At 53.3% G+C, this 21277-nt stretch overlaps 8 protein-coding genes across 8 annotated transcripts; 4 read left to right on the top strand and 4 right to left on the bottom strand.

Annotated features, from left to right (window-relative positions):
• Window positions 1-126: 126 nt before the first annotated feature.
• On the top strand, window positions 127-2939 carry P153DRAFT_312496 (arginine N-methyltransferas-like protein). Its single transcript, XM_033664846.1, has 3 exons — window positions 127-432; window positions 480-2582; window positions 2635-2939. Exons 1-3 carry the CDS (start codon window positions 316-318, stop codon window positions 2809-2811), a joined length of 2397 nt encoding a protein of 798 aa, XP_033526175.1. The 5' UTR covers window positions 127-315; the 3' UTR covers window positions 2812-2939.
• Window positions 2940-3133: 194 nt separating this feature from the next.
• P153DRAFT_395094 (DUF423-domain-containing protein) lies at window positions 3134-3695 on the top strand (the record flags this gene model as incomplete). The annotated part of the gene is made up of 2 exons (XM_033671368.1): window positions 3134-3388; window positions 3435-3695. The coding sequence occupies 2 exons, from the start codon at window positions 3134-3136 to the stop codon at window positions 3693-3695; spliced, it is 516 nt and encodes a 171-aa protein (XP_033526174.1).
• Window positions 3696-4646: 951 nt separating this feature from the next.
• P153DRAFT_365342 (CoA-transferase family III) lies at window positions 4647-6802 on the top strand. Its single transcript, XM_033667808.1, has one exon. It carries the CDS (start codon window positions 4789-4791, stop codon window positions 6532-6534), a length of 1746 nt encoding a protein of 581 aa, XP_033526173.1. The 5' UTR covers window positions 4647-4788; the 3' UTR covers window positions 6535-6802.
• Window positions 6803-6815: 13 nt separating this feature from the next.
• P153DRAFT_202887 (Brix-domain-containing protein) lies at window positions 6816-8374 on the bottom strand. The gene is made up of 3 exons (XM_033662505.1): window positions 7414-8374; window positions 6939-7353; window positions 6816-6890 (listed from the first exon to the last, which is right to left on the bottom strand). The coding sequence occupies exons 1-2, from the start codon at window positions 8091-8093 to the stop codon at window positions 7146-7148; spliced, it is 888 nt and encodes a 295-aa protein (XP_033526172.1). The 5' UTR covers window positions 8094-8374; the 3' UTR covers window positions 6816-6890; window positions 6939-7145.
• Window positions 8375-9610: 1236 nt separating this feature from the next.
• On the top strand, window positions 9611-9961 carry P153DRAFT_395091 (uncharacterized protein; the record flags this gene model as incomplete). The annotated part of the gene is made up of 2 exons (XM_033671367.1): window positions 9611-9715; window positions 9824-9961. 2 exons carry the CDS (start codon window positions 9611-9613, stop codon window positions 9959-9961), a joined length of 243 nt encoding a protein of 80 aa, XP_033526171.1.
• A 196-nt stretch (window positions 9962-10157) lies between these two features.
• Window positions 10158-13169, bottom strand: P153DRAFT_365340 (uncharacterized protein). Its single transcript, XM_033667807.1, has 2 exons — window positions 12695-13169; window positions 10158-12486 (listed from the first exon to the last, which is right to left on the bottom strand). The coding sequence occupies exons 1-2, from the start codon at window positions 12840-12842 to the stop codon at window positions 10394-10396; spliced, it is 2241 nt and encodes a 746-aa protein (XP_033526170.1). The 5' UTR covers window positions 12843-13169; the 3' UTR covers window positions 10158-10393.
• A 522-nt stretch (window positions 13170-13691) lies between these two features.
• Window positions 13692-17784, bottom strand: P153DRAFT_312488 (RIC1-domain-containing protein). Its single transcript, XM_033664845.1, has 5 exons — window positions 17231-17784; window positions 15754-17181; window positions 15433-15700; window positions 14898-15385; window positions 13692-14828 (listed from the first exon to the last, which is right to left on the bottom strand). Exons 1-5 carry the CDS (start codon window positions 17531-17533, stop codon window positions 14046-14048), a joined length of 3270 nt encoding a protein of 1089 aa, XP_033526169.1. The 5' UTR covers window positions 17534-17784; the 3' UTR covers window positions 13692-14045.
• Window positions 17785-18600: 816 nt separating this feature from the next.
• Window positions 18601-21219, bottom strand: P153DRAFT_421745 (chloride channel-like protein 3; the record flags this gene model as incomplete). The annotated part of the gene is made up of 2 exons (XM_033672329.1): window positions 20880-21219; window positions 18601-20820 (listed from the first exon to the last, which is right to left on the bottom strand). The coding sequence occupies exons 1-2, from the start codon at window positions 21084-21086 to the stop codon at window positions 18601-18603; spliced, it is 2427 nt and encodes an 808-aa protein (XP_033526168.1). The 5' UTR covers window positions 21087-21219.
• Between the last annotated feature and the right edge of the window lie 58 nt (window positions 21220-21277).

The raw sequence follows: 21277 nt of genomic DNA, 5'->3' as shown, positions 1-21277 counted from the left end.
AGTCTAGAAAAAGTTATGCGCCGGCTGAAGATCGGCGCGTCTGGCCTTGGCGCGAATCGTCACCTCGAACCAGCTCCTTCCACAATGAGATCTCCAAGCATCATGTAGCCAATTAATCTCTGTCCACCTAAACATCTTCTCTCCAGGATTTCATATCATTACTTGCTTTGCTAATCCCAATTTGACGTCTCATGCATTGTTCAACCTGACTTCCGGATCATATGACCCCGCGTTCAATCTGCAGCGCGAAACTTGCACAAGCACCATATTCTTCTAACTCCCAGGCCATAATCTTCCCCAGCACCAGTCGCCTCGATGGACTACTCCGACGGCGCGGGCGATATCGTCCCAACCTTCTACATTGGCCAGCATGAATCCAAACGCTCCTTGGATGTGTCCGCAGAACTCATCCAGCATGCGCACGATCTTGGAGTGCGCAGACAGACCAGCATGCCAAATTTCTCGCTGACTCTCTCCAGTATGATATGCTGACCAGCCCAATCACAAACGACCACTTCCACACACGCGTCTTGAGTCTCCTCAGCTCCTACACCCAAGCCATCTCCGACGCCCCACAAACGCAACCGCTCCCTTTGATACCCGCCTTGGACAATTTCGATACTTCACTTGGTCCCAGTGACACTATCGGCCAGCTGCTTACCTACACAAGCTCCTGGATAGATCTCTCCTCTCCGGACCCCGTCATTGCGCACCTCTCACGCCAGGTGTTCCACTTGGAAATTGCATTTGCAGCATTCTGCGGAGCCACCACAGTGATCGTGCCTGGACCAAGACTCGCGCATGGTCAGAATGGCGTGTCACAATATGCCCGAGCTATTAAAGAGGCCCTCGCCAATGGCGCATACGTCTCGCTCCATGTACAAATGCCCATGGACGGCACCAGTGTTGCTGAAGAGGAAGATGTAGGCAATCTCGCTCGCTTTGCCAGGCCAGAGTACGAGCCGAGCAGCGAGACAAAGAATGTGGATGCCTGGAGCTCGTGGGACGCCTGGAACACGATCAGATCTATCAACAAGTACCACAACAGACTGTCAGTAGCCCTCGACCTACCACGCCGTCTGCCATCCTTGGCTATACAATCTCGCTGGTACTCAGAACCTGTTCGGCTACTCAACCTCTCATTCTCTTCCTTCCTGGTCAATGCGCGAGGGTCTGCTGTTTTGTCGAAGTCGCACCAGCACTTCATCTTCCGCTGCGCGCGCTTGCGATCGGCGCCATGGCTGTTACTCTCAGACATCGGCCCGCTTCCCGGAATCGACGACCCGGACATGATCATGTCGTATTCCACGGGCGAACTTTCCCCAGGAACAGCGGAAGACGCGCCTAGCCCTGACTCCTCAGTGCATGCCCCCACTCCAGCTGAAGCAGCTCAAATAGCGAAGAAAACGAGCAAGCAGAGCAACGGTAACCACGACCCAACCCCACATCTCAGCTATATGCGCTACATACAGCGAAACCAGCCGCCCAAAAGCATGATCGAGCGATTTGGTGGCGGCTTCCAGGACTACCTGCAGAGCCCGTTGCAACCCCTGACAGACAATCTCGAATCCATCACATACGAAGTGTTTGAGAAGGACCCAATAAAGTACGAATGGTACGAAAGAGCGACTGCACAGGCTCTGCGAGATTGGCAAAGTCAGCGGAGATCAACGAGCTCCGGAGATGGCGTTGTAGTCATCGCGGTTGTGGGATCAGGGCGCGGTCCACTCGTCACACGAGCACTGAACGCGAGCAAAAGCACCGGCGTACCTGTACGAGTCTACGCCATCGAGAAGAATCCAAACGCATACGTACTTCTACAACGACACAACAGAGAGACATGGGGGGGCCGCGTCACGGTTGTCAAGACGGACATGCGAGCCTGGAAGGGACCATCGCAGCCAGACGGCACTTTCGGCAAGGTCGACATCCTGATCAGCGAACTGCTCGGTTCCTTCGCCGACAACGAGCTATCGCCTGAGTGTCTCGACGGCGTGCAACATGTGCTGAACCCCGAACACGGCATCTCCATACCAGCCAGCTACACCGCGCACTTCACGCCCATCTCCACGCCCAAGCTCTGGGCAGACCTCTACAACCGCAGCAGCAATGTCGACGCAAACGCCTTCGACATCCCGTGGGTAGTCATGCTGTCGCAATTCGACTATCTCTCCACCGAAGATAAAGAAACAATAGCCTCGCACCAGCTCGGCAACGGCACAAAGATGCACAACTTCAACCTCGAACCACCCCTCGCACCGCTCGTCCACACGGCATGGGAGTTTTCGCATCCCCTCCCGCCCACCATCCTCGCGCAGTCTTCACTACGCAAAGGTGGCTCTGCAGTCGGCGGCGGCGGCGGCTTCACCGGCGGCGACGGCGCAAACGAGCACAATTTCCGCTTCTGCCGCTTCACGTTCCCCATCCAGGAGCAGGGCGTGTGCCACGGCCTGGGCGGGTATTTCGAGACGGTGCTGTACAGCGGGTCGGAAGGCGCGGTGGAACTCAGCACGAATCCCGTCACCATGGAGAAGAAGAGCAAGGATATGATCTCGTGGTTCCCTATCTTCTTCCCCCTCAAGGTATGTTGAGTCTCGTCCGGTGTGTGGACTTGTAAGCTGACTTGATACGTAGAATCCTATACAGTTGCCTGCTAAGTCGGAGGTCGAGGTTAGCATGTGGCGCCAGACGGATGACCGGAAGGTGTGGTATGAGTGGCTTGTTGAGAGCTATATGACGCTCGGCGGGAAGAGGATACGGCTCGATGTGTCGGACTTGCACTCGAGTAAGAGCAATGGGTGTTTGATGTAGGTGCATGTTGGGCTGGTGTTGGTTTAGACAAAATTCGGGATATCCAACATGGACTGTTACGCATCTTCTCAGGCCATCTCTTTGTTTAGACTTATCTCTAATACCAAGTCGAAAAAGTTTCTCGCGCATCTGAAGGCTCTCTTGGTGATTGATGGATGTGAGGGGTGTGCACAGACCAACCATTCATATCTCTCCCCCGAAACTCCGCAACGACTCTTTACGTCCGCAAAGTCCGCTCTACATCGAATCACCATCCACACCCACAAACTCCAAATCTCAATCTTGCACCACCTGTCTCCCTACACAATCCACCTCAATCAAAATGCCGCCCTTCTGGACAATCGGCTGCCTCTACGGCGCCTCCAGCGTAGTCCTCGGCGCCTTCGGCGCCCACAGCCTCAAGACCCGCATCGCAGACCCAGCGAAACTCGCGAACTGGAGCACTGCCGCACAGTACCAGGTCAGTCTTCCCACACCCCTCGCGTTCACACGCCCCCTGCCTTCTCAACCCACACCCTCGCCCCTTACAGCTCATGTTCACCCGCGCTCACTTTCCCCTCCTGGCTCGCACACCACCGTTCTTACGGCTCACGTTTACCCGTACTCACTAACACACCACCCAGCTCATCCACTCCACAGTCCTAACCTTCGCCTCCGTCGTCGCCCCACAGAACACCCTCGCGATGGGCCTGCTGACGGCGGGCATGACCATGTTCTCCGGCAGCATCTATCTGCTTGTGTTGGATGGGCAGCGGTTCAAGGCGTTGGGGCCGGTTACGCCGCTGGGCGGGCTGTGTTTGATTGGGGGGTGGGTTGCGCTTGCTGTGAGGAGGCCGGGGGTGGGATTGGGGGGTGTGGCGGGGGCGGGGAGGGTGGGGAGATGAGATGGGGGTGAGCATGCTGTCTTGAAGCACGTATTATGTGGAGGAGAGTGTGTTGGGATTCTCCACCTCTTTCAACTCAAACTCACAATGCTTCCATCACCCTTAGTAATGGAGTGATAACGAAAAGCCAGTAGCTGTTTATATCGACTTTTCTAATCTAGATATGTCCAATACGCTAAGAACGATCTGTCGTGTGAGATCTTTGCAAACACACATCTCAGCTAGACCTGCAATATAAGAGCCATTGGAACACAATCCTACGTAACGATAAATCAAAGAGACAATTCAACATGTCCCTTAAAGGGTTTGAACGCTAGATCTAGCTGAGATCGAGGTGATGGGATGTGGTGTGATGTATACAAAAGTATGTAGAGGAAGAATTATCATACGGTTTAGGTAGCAAGGGTACATACACGCACTCTGTCGATGACTGGAAGCCTGTTTGTAATCGACATAAAGACTACCTGCGATGGTTTGGATCTACACACCCGCTTCCAACTTGAGCTAGATATAGCACATCATATGAATAGCGTACGATTCGACACCGTGTATACGGCTCGGAATATACCAACGTTTTCAAGCATAGGTGGGAAACATAATCCTGTCCCAGGGTGAACAGAAACGGAAGTCAGCCTTCCTCGGCAATCTTTCGGAGAACACATCAAGTAAAGTAAAGCCCGCCGATGCACGACCGGACCGGGCCGAGACCGGCAGGCAAAACGGTTATAGTTACTGGGATAGCCGTTTAACCCGACGATCATGATGTAGATGTTGACGCGTTTTATGGGTTGTCGTACTGACTCTGCTGTAGCGATGCGGTGGGGGGACTCGTCCGAGGTATCTCCTCTTCGTGTTACGCAGACACGTCGGATGATGGGGCGAGATTGACAGCTGGCTGGCTTGGATTGACTGGGTGAGGGGTGAGGGGGTGGGGGGGTTTATATAGGTAGGTAGGTAGTCATGGCTTGGGGTGAGTAGTAGTTTTGCTTTTCGAATCTGCTTCTTCGACGACAAGACATTGTGAGCGATAACCCTTATATCAATATTCATCCCAACATATCCATTCCCAGACATACCCTTCTAAAAGACTGCCATGGCCCCGACAACCCGCATCCCAGATGTCTACGGACCCGGTACATGGACAGACGCCTCCTTCACGCCCGTCCCCCAGGACACAGCGCGCATCTTCCGCCTCCTCTGCGCCCAAACCCCCGGCTTCACGCAAGACGAGGCCCTCCTTTCAAAAGTAAACTTCACAGGCGAAGACTTCCCCGTAATCCCCGGCCCTATAAAAGCGACCTCAGTCGCGGCCGCACTACACGCCATGTGCGGTGTGCTCGCGGATGAGATCCTCACGCTGCGCGGTCAGGAAGAAGAGAAACGGGAGATTAATGTAAACACTACACACGCAGCGTTGTGGTTTGGATGTGTGGCGACGGCGTACCTGGATGGGAAGGATGTCCTGACTATGGTGAAGGAGAATGTGTTGAAAGATGTACTGCCAGATTGGGAGCGAGGCTGGACTGACACGCCACTGAAGTACCGCGCCACAGCGCTGTATCCGACGAAAGACCCGGAGACGTGGTACTCGCTGCATGGCAGTATGAACGCTGCCCCTGTGTTGAAAAGTATTGGTATCGATCCCGGCACTACTGTCTCCTCGAACGAAGAAGCAGCATCCCTGATTGCAAAACACACCACGCAGTTCAGCCCCTCGGAGCTCGAAATGCTCAACCTAACCCACGGCTTCTGCGGCTCGATCTGCTTCACGCCGCAGCAGTGGAACACAAGCAGCATGGGCAAATCGCTCGCTGCCCACCCCCTAGTGAACATCCAACCGCAACCACACGCCATCCCCACCCCACCCACGGCCTTCCCGCCCCTAGATCCCACAGACAAACGCCCCCTAGCCGGCATAAAAGTCGTAGAACTAACCCGCGTAATCGCCGGCCCACAAATCGGCACCATCCTCTCCGCCTTCGGCGCCAACGTAATCCGCCTCAACGCGCCCCACCTCCCAGACATAAACATCATGCAGCTCACCCTAAACGCCGGGAAACGCACAACAACCGTCGACCTACGCGTCGAGTCGGACAGGACGTATCTCCAAGCCCTACTCGCAGACGCAGATATCTTCATCCAAGGTTTCCGGCTGGGCAAGATCTCCACGTTCGGTTTCGGTCCCAACGATCTTTTGTGCATGGCAGCGCGCCGCCAAAAAGGCATCGTCTACGTGAGCGAGAACTGCTACGGGCCGGATGGATACTACGCCGAGCGCCCAGGCTGGCAGCAGATCGCCGACGCCGCGGCAGGAAGCGCGTATGTAACGGGGCGCGCGCTGGAGCACACACAAGGCTTACCGCGTGGCGAGGCCGTGCTGCCCTGTCTGCCCATCAGCGATATGACGACGGGGGTTCTGGGCGCGGTGGGCGCACTGCAGGCGCTGCGGGACCGCGCGACGAAAGGGGGGAGTTATGTGGTGCATGCGGCGCTTGCGGGGGTGAATGCGTTTGCGCTGCGGGAGGAGGTTGGGCTTTATCCGCTGGGGACGGTGGCGGAGTGTCAGGAGAGGTTTGCGTGGGGGGAGATGAGGGGGCAGCATCATGTGCTTGATTTGTTGGCTACGGTTTGGGGCGGGTGGAAACGTGTTTTGGGGGCGTATCTGGGTGAGGAGAGTGGCTGGTATCAGGGGTTTGAGGGGAGTGCGTTTGGGGGGCGGAGACTGAGTGTTCTTAAGCCGGTGGTGCAGATGCAGGGTGGGGGGAAGGCGTGTGTGGAGTGGGCGAGTCCGAGTGTGCCGTATGGGGTTGAGAAGCTGGGGGAGGTGGCGTGGAGGTAGATGTTGTAGGTTCATGGCTTGTTGTTGTGTTGGAATGCTGCTGGCTTGTTTGCAAACGACTCGGAGTGTAGCTGTTCAGAGTATTATATCCGGAGTTACGTCTCCCTACAGACGGCCATCTCCATACTATGAGCGAGTAAACAAACAATCCTCGTAAACATGTGCTTTGAGAAACTGCCATGAACATACATTCTGTGTTCATGTAGAGAGATCGGATGGCAGATGATGCAAGGTCAGGACGGCGAGAACTGGAGTTGAGGTCAGAACAAGATAGGGGTAAGAAACGACATGAGAAGACTGCGTGATAAAGAGTTTGAATTGTCATTTTGACACATGGTCAGTCAGCGTGCTAGTGACTAAAGTATATTAGCTAGCTGGGGTAGGTGAATGACATCTTCACGCACCGCCAATGCGAACTAGATGATCCGTCATATGATCGTTCTCTCGAAGCATTTCGCTATTTTCATGCGAGTCGAATCCCGAACACTCGTTGCGTGCCGCACAATCTCGTGCATCATGCTCTTGTCGACATAACACCTCTCCCCCATACACTGTGATACCCCATTTGCAGAACCTTCTCTCCATACCCAGCACGCCACCCCTCCACTCCCTCACAAGTACTCCTTCTTCCGCCCCGTCCGAGTGTATTGATTCAAATGCCACTCGACATCGCCCTCCTTATTGTCCAACGTGCCAGCCCTAATCTCAAACAACCTCATGCTCATGCGCGGCCCGACTTCCGCAAGTTCAACGGCCTGGTACCCGGTTTTGACAAAGACGTGGTGTCGTACTTCGATTGTGTCTTCTATGTTTTTGAAGCTGGATGCGGGTTAGTTGGATTTAAAGGTACAACAAACGCCGAAAATGGAAAGAACGTACGTCACAACGCGATTCCCAACCTTCGCCGTGCTCTCTCGCGGTGGAAAAAGGTGCTTCAAGACCTGCACGACGCGAAGCCCAAGCTTACTCGTAAAGCCCTCGAATATAAGATGTGGATAGCTTTCCGAGACGGTTCCTCTGGAGCTATTCGGGATATCCGCGCGTAGCACAACATTATGAAGCGAGAAGCTCGCCGTCGGCCCATGCGGGAAATGCGACACCGTCAACGCCGTCGGTGTACCTCGATGCTCATGCACCATCACAATATCGCTCAGACCAGACGACTGTGCGCTTCCGACCAGATTCTGCAGAATGAGGTTACCGCGATTCAGCCGCACGCTCGTTGGCAGCAGTAGTCGGATCTCCTTTGCGAATGTGCCCAGCCGTGACGACGGGTCTCGACTCGTCGTGACGAGCACTCTGGGGTCTACGACGCCACTTAATTGCGCGTATTCATCGTCCAGGCCCAGTTCTTCCTCCACAGTCCGGTCGGCGCGTGATTCGTCGTACTTGAAGTCCTGGCGCAAGGACTCGTCGTCCGCGACGTCTTTGGTGAGGGGTTTCCCTGAGGCGAGGGAGGCTTTGAGGGATGCGCGCTTCGAGGCGAGTTCGGCGTCGCGGAGTGTGAGGGCGCGGCGGTAGAGGTAGTCTCTTCGTTCTCTGGCCTGTTTGCGGATCATGTTGAGATGAGTTTATGTGGATGTGTCAAGGGTGAGTGGTGAGTGTTTGGGCGCGTTTCTAAAGTTTACGGCGATTTCAATGCAGTACAGAGTCGGAACGTCACTTGGGTGCAGATGTGGAGGCGAGATGTACGAGGAGTCGAAAGCTAAAGTTGAAAGTTCGCAAGTCAAAAATTTAGAGACGACGCTTGGACCGAGCTCTTATCTTATCGGCTCATAGGGCTGAGGTTAACCCCACACCCACATCAACATCAGACCTCACCACATACAGTGGTTCCTACAAAAGACTTCTGATTTGAGCATTCACTATGCAGAAACAGCAGAATCCCAAGAGGCTCTAGAAGTAGAGTTGGAGAAATGAATCTCCCCTCTATACCTTCGATACATGTTTAGCGTAGACAGCTACAGGTAATGTTGAGCAGAACAGATGGAACAAGACCATGCTGTATGCTTCTGTGCTGTTTCTTGTGTTTATTTTATGGCAAAATGTCGTGTCTGTATACTCACGCAGTGTCAAAGACAGATGAGACTGATCTCTTTGCATCACCATCCTCGATCTCGACCTCGGTATCCTTCACACGGCTTCTCGATCAAACGCTAAAAGGCGAGTGCCTGCCCCATGCCATCGACCACGGGGTCCGGCTTTCGTCCACTCTACATGGTGAAGGCAGCAGGTACTGTCCAAGAGGCAAACACCTCAGGAATACTCCATTTCACATTTGCGAACGGACTTTCAAACCCCATTCCAATCTGCATCGTCTGATTTCGTAATCGATTGAAATATAGGACCACTTAGTCCAGCTTTGCGGAATGCAAGCTTGGTCCCAAAAGAACTAAACATGATGTGTAATGGAGAGTAGGATTATGGTCCGATCGCTTTGCATCTGGTCCTTGGGCTGCAGCGTAGTTGAAAGAAAGTGGGATGCGACATGATTAAAGAAGAAGCCTACCTCGAGTTCCTTTCGCGGTGCGGTTAAAGTAGAGGAACCAGGGGAATACAAGAGGAACTTTTACTCAGACCACTGATATTTCAATTTGAGAAACAAGAGAAATAGAAGCGTAGATCCTGCGTTACAAATAGTCACAATCGTTCTGACCGTTAATCTTGAACTTGACTAAATACTGGTTGCCAAACTTAAACTTCAACTCAAAACCAAAAGTTGAATCAAAGAGGTCTAGCATATTCTTACAGCAAATTCATAACCTTGTCAAACCGCTCCACAGCTTACCGACGATACGCGGCAAACAGGCGGTGCGGTACTCAGCCTCGTCCACCCCACCATCCCTGACGTCACCCTCGCAACGCGTCGCCCCATGACCTTCTACGTATGTTACCGCCTTCTCACTCCCCAAACACGCTTTGACCAAGCCAATCTATAGCCTGCATAAATACCCTATCTCCCTTACTTCCCACCCCTCCAATAAACGCATCCTCAACTCGAAACCAAACCCTCAACATTCCCCTCCCACGACAAACACCCTTACTCCGCCGCTTCACCCACACAAAACCGCACAACATGCCCCTCGTAGTCCCCGGTCTGATGTCCAAGGACGGCTCGTCAGGAAACGACTGGATGGGCAAGCTCATGGGCAAGAAGCTCGGCGATTCGCACAACGAGACTGTATGTTGTACTTTACCTTTACATCTTTACCGGCACTCATGTCTGTTTGCGTACCGCTTTATCGCATCACATTGCTTTGAGCGGAACACGATTGCTGACTGGAGACAGACGTTCGCGAAGAAGGATCTCCCTGAGGTGCACCGCGTCCTCAAGCCCGATAGCACGATGACGATGGACCACAGGCCCGACAGGCTGAACATTCACGTTGATGACGATGGTACGGTTAAGAAGGTTGTGCATGGTTGAGCGGAGACTGTGTGTTTGGGTATGAGGTTGACTTCATGAGACATGAATATGTCGACGATAGATATGGTTAGCGACAGTCAGAAATGAATCTGTTTTAATATCACTTTGGATCAACATAATGTGCCTACTTGTGTGTAGAGTTCGAGTCAAGCTTCTTTCGAATGTTGGTACATTCACTCATCTGATTCTTTGTTGTGACAAAAAGTAGAAGCTTTCATTTAAAATAACGTCTTTCAAGCAAAGAGCGCGTCGCTCGCATAGGTCCGACCAGCGTCCTAATTCCAATTTCAACCTAGTGACCACGCTTCGACAAACCAAACCTGGATATAACAACCATGGCAGCCTTGAGCTTAGGAAAAGTATGCAAGGAGATATATTTACAAGATGACACCCATCTCCTCATCAACCATTCCTTGGTCAAACATTACGTCCTCAAAACTTCCTCTTCTTCGCCTCCTTGACCACAGTCTTGCCCTTCTCTTCCACCTCCAATGCTTCAATCACCTCGCTCATTTTCAACATCGTCGCATTAATAGCTTCCGGGTGTTCATGGCAAAGCATTATTGTCGCCCTCATCGACAGCGCGGCGAACCATCTCTTCAGCACTTTATCTTCCTTGCGACTCGATGCTCCAACTGTCAACGATACCCAAAGCAGCACACCGGCCAAGTCAGACCAACAATCCGAAAGGCCGGAATTATTGAGAGCGATCTTGACGGAAGTGAGGAGGGTAGCGGGAGTGGGCTCTGGGTTGTGAGAGCGAGGCACTGGGGCGCGAAATTTCGGAAAGTAGCTGGGTTCCGAGAAAGACGAAGCCTTCGAGGCGATCGATGGGCGGGATGAAGCCATTGAGCCGATTGACGGGCGTGTTGAAGGCATCGAGTCGATCGACGGGCGGGATTGAAAGGATCCCCAGTCGAATGATGAAGATGAAGATATCGAGGTGATAGAGGAATGTGGCGTGTTGTGGGAGAAAGGTAAAGGCTGTCCGAAGCTAGGGCTGGCTGTGGCCGCTGAACTTGATGACCCCCAAAGGTTGGGCAGGAAACTCATAGGGGAGACTAGGGAGTCGTCAGATCTCGAGGCGGTCGAAGCCGTGTCAAGCGAAGATAGGCTCTTGCTATCGCTTGCGGCATCCTTGAGGGCTTGTGAGAGTGGGACACGTTTGAGGATAGCAGTAGCTTGGATCGTGGCAGTGATACGAATCGCCTCGTATATCCAGTCGCGCGGCGTCAAGACATCTGTCAGTTGAAGCTTTGCTGCGGAAGGGTACACCTGTTCGTCACAAATTTTCTCGCACAGAGTACGTAGTTTCGCCGAGTTAGGTCGGTCATGCTTCCTGACATCCAAGAAAAGCCTGATCACCTCGTGGGCTTCGTGTAGTAAGTTTTCCGCTCTCTTATCACATTTGTTTGATCGTTCAAGGGTTTCAAATCTGCATCGCGGGCGGTAGATGGGCGACTCTGGTATGGTCGCGTTGGGTGGATGCTTCTTGCGTGATTGAGAGGTACAGAAGTCGGAGTACATTGTGTGTGGTGTTGTCTCCCGAAGAATGGCAGCGACTAGAGTTACCCATGAGACGGTACATGCTAGACGCCAATCAAGCCGATTTAATCCGCCGCGTTTCTCCATCATGGCCACCAACCCTTTCTCGTGTACTTCGGTGGCAGATTCCTCGCATGCAATCACTTCGCTGACGATGAGTTGCGTCAAAGCAACGATACTGTCGTCGTCCACGCATTCATCGGAGTTGCGGAGCGTCTGACGAATGAGTTGTATAATTTCCTGGCGTAACGCAAGGGTTTGCACGGTTTCGACATCCTTTCCGGACCAAGCATCGCGATGTGCGGATGCAATACTCAATGTGCTAAGGAATGCGCGGGGCGTTTTGATTATGAATTTAACCCAATGTTGTCCCATCGCCCGCGTGCCAAACTCCTGGCTACAGTAATGTTTCAGTTCCTCGACGAATACCGCGGGATGACTGGCTTGATGCATCGAGTTGAATGGGTCGAAAGGCATGCCGAAGGAAGCAAACAGAGGCGTCGGGTGTTCATCGTAGTCGAGCAATACACCAGTTCGCGGCGGCTCTATCATAGGAGAAACCAGCAGACCGGAACCAGCAAGCGGCTGATGCTTCACGAGTTGTGTTCCTGGCCTGGAAGTGGGTTGACGGTGGTTGTTGAGATTTGTATATTTAGCCAAAGAGCTCGGCTTTCTCAACCTCAAAGGTTCACCCACACCCAACTTGGCTGTATCTCCTGGGTCAGAGGGCTGAGGAGTGCCTTCTTGACTTCCATGACTCAGTGTCGAGTCTTCACTGTTGAGCTCAGATGACTCCCGAGAGATCATGTCTCTCTCATGCAGAAAATTGCCCATCGCTATCTTGCGCACAACGGCCATGTTCTCTGGCGTCTTGAACCCGTCAGGCTCGGTGGCTGTGATAAATGTAAAGCCAACATTGGGGGCTGGCTTTCCATTGGTGGAATTGGACGATGGGCGTTTGGGCTTTGGTCGCTTTGGAACTGTTCAGAGCCAGCTGTCAGCATGCGATCTGGCTCAAAGCCTCCCACAGCTGTCGAGACTGAGAATATCATGAGGAATGGACAAGAACGAGAGCGGCAATAGCTTCATGACGTGTGGAAAGAGGTGTGGCATAGAGCTTGTGGCTTCACAAGCTGGCGCACAGACCTCTCATAAGTCATGGACACATGCAAGAGATGTTCTGCTTACCCTTGGGGTCCTGACGCCGCGACATTGAGGGCCTAGAGTAACTCGAATCGGATCCCGTCGTTGATGCAGGTGAGAAATGGTGGGAGTAGGATGCATGCATGTGAGGGTTGACGGAGTGGGTCATCCGCGCGGTCGGAGAAGCGGCCATCGCCGCTGATCCTACATATAATGTCGTAGGTGTGATAGGTGTGCTTGACTGATGTTGGGCTAGTGCTGGCAGTGATTCACAAAAGAGCTCGACAAATTTTGAACAATATTCGAATCAATCGCCGTAGAGATGTCGTAAGGCTGGGGTCGTGGTCTGCCTGAAGTTTATGTATGCGTACGGCGTGGTTCGACGCATTCTTCTAGAAGGCGCAGACGTGCGGTAAGAGTTACTAGTCTGCGCTAAATACCAGGCGGTAACTGTCGTGCGTCACATATGAATCGTTGAAAAAGCGCAGCAGAGGATGGGGTTCGCAAGACGGTGAGGAGTGGTGTGGCAGTGTTGCTACTAAGAGCTGCGATGAACAGCAAACATGGGCCGGGGTGCTGGGGGACCTGTCATCTGCTGCCCCTCAACCCCCTCGACATGTGCAGACGCCTCATGTATGCCAAGTGCTCGAGGCGTTAGTTCGTGGGAACCTTGGGTCCAAGAATCCTATGGTAACATGCCTACGATCACGTTGCTTGGTCTGCTAGTAGAAGGACGAGCCGGCGCAGAGTGGTATTCATGTGAGACGAAAGCATGATACTGTCCTCATCTCTCAGAGACAGACAACCCCTCAGGCTGCGACTGGTATCGCACTTCACAATTCATTCTCTGTACCTTGAAGTGCTGACGCGTGTAAAACTGACGCCAAACATGTTGAAAGACGGAACGAACTACGGGAGACATCACCGCCGGCAAGGTCACCCCTGTAGTACCACTATTGTCAGCCATACCATAGTATGGCCAATCGTCGATCTCTTCTAAGAGCAATCGCATCAACGAGAGTAGCTTGACTCGGCTACAGTAGGTAACACAACAAGCAACAACCGTGCAATCGTAGTCATACATTTCTTCAACGAGGAGATTTATGCTACATGAACGCCATCTAGTGCAACATAGCGTGAAAGAAGGCATGATTTGCCGAGATGATCGTAAAGATTTGACGGCCGTATGCAGCCACATCGCATGTAGAGTCACCTTCCACTCTCAGTCTGAGGAGGTTTTTACGACCCAGCTGAAGGGAAAGCCAACGCCACAGAAACCGGGGATGTGTTGATGACGGCATTGATCTCACCGGTTGCTTAGAGATACACAGAGCTGATTGGCAGGTCGCTAGTGAGATACATGTTCCGAGTCTTGGGGTCCAAAACAACACTATCACTAACAAGTCCTTCCCAATCCAAGGCCAAAGTAGTCGCCGGGGTTTCGTTCCATGGTCGTGTCTCGCGGGCTCAAGGCTCCGTCGGCGGGACTGATACTATCCTCCCCTGACCCGCTGTGCGCACTATCACTACCTGATGGTCCCTTGGCCCCATGTCCATTACTGCGACCCCTTATCGGAACATGCAACCGACTGGTCTCGAAAGTGAAGTGAGATTGGCTGAGCCCTGGCTCCGCTGACGGCGTCTTCAGCTCCACAAGTTCTAGCGTTTGCCGGAGCGTTGCGCCCGTCTCATCAAGAGCCATGAGGAACCGCGCCAGTTCCTTGCATAGATCCCAGTCCTGGTCTTGTTTCGCGCGCTGGAGCAACCGGACAACCTGGTCGCCGGTCGATTTCAGTTCTTCAAAAGTATGGAGCACCAGAAGATAACCTCCTGCAGTCTTCAAGTTGCCTTTCTGGAGCGATTCCTCGAACATTTCTTCAGGTGGCGGGAGATGGGCAAACAACGTTCGCCAGGAGCGGACCTCAGTCTTGCGAGTACATTGGACCACGATGTCGAGATACTGCGGAAAAGAGCTCAGGAAGGACAGGACACTCGGCAACAGTGCCTGTTCAGGCGGTGGCTGAGTGTCCACTTCTTCGTCAAGGACCTCATGCAGTAAGATCTCTAGTGCGTGAGGAAAGTACAGCAGGTGCTGGTAGTGGTGGCTAAGGTGTAAGGCTGCCGGGTGATTATACTGCGCCAAATGGTGGCGTAGAAGCGCGGGAAGGAAGAGATGTGTCTGCACGTGTGTAAGCACTTGACCGTACCATAGCCTGAGTGGTTGACTGCTTGCAGCGCGCTAACATACCCTTGTTCCAAGTCGCAGGTAGGCAAAGCTTGTGTCTCTGCGCTGCACCAGCTCCGACTCCACGCCGAACACAATCGCTTTGTTGATCAGAGCGGACAAAGGATAGAAGTCGACTGGAATCTTGACAGGAACAGGTAGTTCCCTGCCGAGTTCGACTGCTGCCGAGGACAAGACATCCTGCATGTCGATCCACACTCGCATGTCGATCCCATCGAAATACCACAAGGAATCCCGCAGGTCGTGGCCATGCACACCGTCTGTCGTCAGCCCTATGGAAGGACTAGGCGGTAAGGAATCTGCTCGGGTTTCTAGCGCGAAAGCAGGATGATCACGCATGAGTGCATACGTCTCAACGTTCTGTGCAATAATCCGCATGTCGTACTTGAGTTCACCGCCTTCTGTTGTCGAGGGTTGAAGCAGCACAAGCTTGCCGTCTACAAGAAACAATATCGTGGCCACAGATACGTCTTGCGAGGGATCTCCGTGGTCTAATTCATGTCAGATTGTTTGTCGGTCAATGCCAACAACGACTTACGAATCTGATCTTCCGGCAAAATCCAGCTCAGTGCTCGAACCCTGGGAGGTGCACGAACGATGCCATGCAGCGCGATCTGCCCGACTTGAACCAGCTTTACAGCAGTGTCCGCAACACTAATTATGTAGTGGTATAGTATGTTCTCGTATGTATAAACAAGAAGCGAATCCTCTCCCGAAGGAGCCATGAGCACAATAGGAGCAGGCAGTTTCTGTACATGCATGATATGGCTGTTGTTTAGTGCCGACTCGCGTGAGTAAACTCGGATCTATGCGGACCATGTCAGTTCAGAAAGCTCCCTCACTGCAAAAGACTGCTCACCTCATGAGAGTCGTGAGACTCAACTGCCGCGATGAGGACGTGCTGGAACCAACACATTCCTCCCCGAACAGTGAACTCGTTCTCTATGAACGGGTCGTCGAAAGTCTTCCATCTTCCGCTGTTGACACTATAATGTGCAAGCCCCCTCTTTCCAGCGATCGCGACATATCGTCCATCGTTCGATATAACAACACATCGAATGGGCCATTGATCGACAAGATAATGAGACGGTACCTGAACGTGGTGCCATAGAGAGACATCCGCTGAGATTGTTGTAAGATCCGGCAAGTCATACCCACGGTATATCATAAATCCAGCACTGGTCTGCATGAGCGATCTCGAAACATTCGCCGACGAGAAACAGCCGGTGACGGCGCTTCGTGCCATTTCCATTACAAACAAGCGATTGTCATGGTTGCCCAGTACGATGAGCTCTGCGCCGCCTCCAATCCAGAAAGCGTCTTGAACCCCTAGAAGCCACGCCTCGCTGTTTGTTTCCGAAAGCGTCCGGTCGGTAGTAAAGCTAGTAGCTCCAGCTTTGCCGTATACACTCCACATGGCCCACCCATTCTCGTAGCCAGCGAATAGACAGTATCCATCTGGAGAGTAAGCCAGGACATTCAATTTTCCCGGCGAGGTGACATTAGGCCGCATTTTGTGCGAGATCGGTATGTTGCCAGTGTAGTCTCGAGCGGTGTAAACGTATATATCGCCATTAGTGCATCCAACAGCAAGTAGAGAGAATCTCGCATTGATAGCAACTTTTGTCCCATACTCATCGGCTGTCTCTGGAGTGTGGAAGCCGTAGCCGCGAAAGAGGTTGGGTGTACTATTTCCGTCTCGCGCGCCGTTTGCATTCACTCGCTGAACGGCGAACGCTTGTCCTTCTCCTGTGATCCAGCACGATAGGTTCATCGGCCGATCATGTATCATGTCGATGACTGACGCCTTCTTGCCCAGCCACAGCATCTTGTTCAGCAGCTCGGTGCTTGTCTGGCTCCCACTACTGTCGGGTGCCCAGCGAATGCACTGCATGGCTGCAGGCTTCTCCGTCGCGACGACCAACTCATCATCCAAAGCCAGTGCTTTCGCTATCCCAGCATCCACGCGTATGACCATGCGAAAACGGAGACTCAGTTCTTTGGTGCCACTGCCCTCCCCTGGCCCCGCGTTGGTGTCGTGCTGACGCTGAATCTTAAACCCCGAGATGGCGCTAGACTTTCTGGAATGCCCTCCATGCGTGTTGATAAACTGAGTCTTGTAGACGCGCGCAGAGGGGTCTGCCGCTAGGGAGTATGTGACCAAGAAACCAAGCGTGGTCTGCACGACGAAGATCTGAGAGTCGGGACGCAGGAGAATGTCTGTATTGGGACCGTATGTATTCAGCGACTGTTCCGAACGCAAGACAGAGGCTAGGATGACTGTGGGCTGTGTAACACATCAGCAATGAGCCATCTACACTTCAGCAAAGACATGCCTTCGTCTGCCAGATAGTCAGAGTCGTCCGGGTGAGAGTAGCAAACATGTGCCCGCTCCTGGTCACCCTGATGGCGATGATCGCGCCATGCACATCCTCCTCTACCAATTTGGTCGATTCGCGTTGCTGCTTTACGTACGCATCTTCCTTCTCTTTCACCCGGCTCTGCGCCTGCGTAGATGTCTCAGCCTCAGCCTCCGACTCGCCATGCTCAATGCCATCGTGGGAGACGCGTGTGTGCTCGACCTTCGTGTGCTTGGTGGCCGCGAAGACAGAGGGCGAGGAGATGGGCCAATACGTCATGGCGCTCTACCGTCAATCAATGGCTGCATTTGCGCGGGCCCGTCTCACTGCGGGGTGGTGTTGTTCGCGAAGCTCATTTTACCCAGGTACCTAGCTGAGCTGCTGCAGGGTTGAGGTATGCGGCATGTGGAGGCGCACGTGTGTTAGCTTGATCCAAGCATTCAGCGTCGATCACAGTCGTTCCGATATTTACCTGATCGCCAGACTGATATTCTTTACATGTCTGCTTTGCAACTGAGTAGATGGACGGATGCGACTAGGCGATTTCTACAATCATGTCATGTCCTGCCTATTAGAATCTTAATGGAGATAGAATTCATGCCTTGACCCTAACAGCATCGAAACTACTAGATACTCAACATTCAAACCCCCGCCAAACCCGTCGCCTTGGCAGTTTTGGTTTCCATGATTATGTTCATTGCATTTCAAAAATCGTCCATAAAATTCACACGGTGAGATGGCCGAGTTGGTTATGGCGCCAGGTTAAGGTCTTCCCCTTAGCAACACTGAGCAATCAGTTTCCTGGTCACGAAAGTGGCGTGGGTTCAAGGTACGACCTATTCACAATCCCCACACGCACATCCCAAACTAACATGACCATCAGTCCCACTCTCATCAATATCGTCTGCATTGCAGATCTTCCAGGTTTTCTTTTTTTTTGCTGATGTATCGCCCACGCACGGCCAAGTCTGTTGTGTTGGAGTTTTTTTGTGCGCGAAAACGGCAGAGAGCTGGGAACTAGAGTGGGGTGCTGGGCATCTCAAGAATCCACAGAATGCATTGACGGTGATTGTTTACTAAGATGCTTTTTTCCTTCTTTAGTAGTTCATATGTCTCGTTGCTGTACTGGAGATATCCTCACACAAGCCGCTTTGAGCTTCTGCGTATCATCTTCTCTGCCATGTATTTGCCCGTTATTCCAAACACCAAACGACAACCCAAGATCCCATACAAGATCTGCCAGTAAGAAAAAAAGAAAACGAGCAAAAAACAGAGACCAAGCCATCCGCACACTCAGCTCGTCCATACACATATCTACCTCAGCTTAAACAAAACCACCCACCCCCTCACTCCTCGCCCAACCCCTCCAAAAACCCCACCAACCGTTTCTTCAGCACGACCCCAACCAGCGCCCCCGTCCCCTCCTCAGTAACACACAAGTACCTCAACCCAAGCTTAGAAAACATCTCGACCGCGTATTCCAGCGGCGCCTTGGCACACAGCGCCAGCGGCGTGCGGTCCACGAACGGCGAGAGATCGACCTCGAGCGTTTCCGGCGCGGGCGCATCATCGACCTGGTGGCCCAGGAGGCGGATCTGAAACGCCTCTGGGTCCTGGGACGCAGGGACCAGGTTCGCGAGACCAAAGGCCAGTTCAGATTGTGCGATGTAGCCCTGCAGGATGGGCGTGCTGGAATTATGGTGTGTTTGGACGAGCACGAGGCCCGCGTCCATGAGGCCTCTGTCACGTAGCTGGTTCAGTTTCGCCGCGAGGAGGGCGTGCGGGACGCAGTTTGAGGGGGGTACGTGGACGGTGATTTCCTGCATAGTGCGGGCGGGCGGGATGAGGACGTGGACGGTCATGTTTCGCTTGCGGACGATTTGCAGGGCGACGTCAGGGTCGAGGAAAGGGTGGCCGAGGACGTTTTGGGCGAGGTCGTAGACGCTTTCCGAGGAGATTGCGTCGGCGACCCATTTTGCAACCAGGATGGCGAGCATGTGTGGGACGACGTAGGAGAGTTGGCCGGTTAGCTCGAACATTATCACCGCGAGGGAGATGGTCATGCGGGATACGCCGGCGAGGAAGGCGGCGGAGCCGACCATGGCGAAGATGCCTGGGGAGATGGAGGGGAGGAGTTGGCCGACTAGGCGGCCGAAGAGGGCGCCTGCGTCGAGGGCGGGGATGATGACGCCGCTGGGGACTTTGATGCCGAAGGTGATGATTGTGAGGAGGAGTTTGGTCAGTGTGCCGTAGAGGAGGTAGCCGATGTATGACCAGTTTGTTGTGGCGCTGGGGGCTTCGTTGTGGCATACCCATGAGAGTGCTGATGGGCTGCCGTCGTTGCAATCCACGAGCAGGTTCTTGATGATGATGTCTCCTGGCTCTCGGGTCAGGGGATTGGGGAACTGGAGAAGTGCCGTGGCGAGGACGACGATGAAGACTTCTAGCACGGGGTTCTTTTTGATGAGGGAAAACGAGCGGAACCACTTGCTCCAGATGAAGTTCAGCTTGCAGAACAGTCCTCCAAAGACACCTCCCGCGACTCCCAAAAGGATGAAGACGAGATAGTGTATGGGCTCGTAGTCGGTGCCGTAGTTCGTCTCAAAGAGCACCAGTTTGCCCGTACCGGTAGGATTCAGCGCCTTGAGGACCATTGCGGCGACCAAACTGCACAGGAAGGCCCTCCACAGCACCTTTTTGGTGAAATAGGTGCTGATCTCCTCGTAGCTGAACAAAACGCCTCCAATCGGTGCGCCAAACGCTACACTCAGACCGCTTGAACACGCTGCGCTGAGCAGTTCGCGCATCTTGCGGCCGTTGTCGCGGTACTTGGGAAATAGGTTGCCAACAAGGTACCCTACACACGTTGAGATGTGCACGAACGGGCCTTCCTTCCCAAGACACATGCCCGTCGACACGGCGAAAATGGCGCCAAACGCCTTGACGACGAGGACGCGGAGGGAGAGAAACGACGGGATCGAGAAGCCGGAAAGGATCGTTTTGATTTCAGGGATGCCAGAGCCAGCCGCCATGTACATGACCTTGCCTGCTGGGACCGTGGGTTTCGAATTGGAAGACTCGCTCATGTGCTCCCCAACCGAAACAACCGGGCCATTCGCCTTCGAAGCATCCGTGGGTGTACTCGCCTGCTCGTCCGACCCCACACTCGGCAACGAACCCTTCGTTTGCATTGTCGCGCTTGAACTGATTACGCCAAAGACTAGAGCCATGCCGACGTAGATTGCGAAACTCTTTCCATAGCTCTCAGACCACCCATGCCACGCTGCGCATTCTTCTGTGCTCAACTCAGAGCTAGCTCTTAACAACAGCGGAGTCTGTTCTTTGCAGCACCCCTCACGGTTCAGAAAAGGGTTGCTCGAGCAGTATCCCAGCTTCCAGTCCGAAACAGTGGCAACGGCGACATCAACGACAAAAGCCACACAAGCGGTAAGTGCGCCAATGATTACAACGGCAATCCATCCCGAGCATGCATCGAAAAGAGAGAGAAGCGTATAGCGATAACCCCGGCGGGATTGAATGTACCGAAAGCGGTAAGAGTCTTTGACCTGTTGCACATCAATCTCAAAGTCCAGTATGGCCAGAGGTATCGGCGAAATTGAATTACCAGGTCATGCAGCCAGTCAATCGTCGTATAATCGTTGTATGGCAATCGCTCTCCCACCGTGCTCCCAGCCAACTGATGTTCTTCTTTGGTCACAGCGGATGAAATAATCGATTGGGCTTCTTCGTCTTGTTCGTGCTGAAGCTGGGATAATCGGTTCGGATGGAGGAGAGGTGTTCGCTCGCTCCCTGCCTCAAGATCCGACGTCATCGTTCAAGCCCGTAAGAGTGTATCCAAGAGGACGACGAGGAAGGGACATGGCCCACATGATATGTATTCGAGATATGGAGATCGACCGCGAATCGACGCCACTATGCAGCTGAGCATCTCCGCGTTGTATGCTTATCTATTGCGGAGACCCATGTCTTCTGTGCTTAAGGTGGCGCTGTGAATGGTCCAGA

Source organism: Dothidotthia symphoricarpi (genome assembly GCF_010015815.1).
Source record: "Dothidotthia symphoricarpi CBS 119687 unplaced genomic scaffold P153scaffold_6, whole genome shotgun sequence".
NCBI lineage: Eukaryota > Fungi > Ascomycota > Dothideomycetes > Pleosporales > Dothidotthiaceae > Dothidotthia > Dothidotthia symphoricarpi.
The sequence above is the reverse complement of the archived record's forward strand: the minus strand, read 5'-3'. Positions and strand labels throughout refer to the sequence as shown.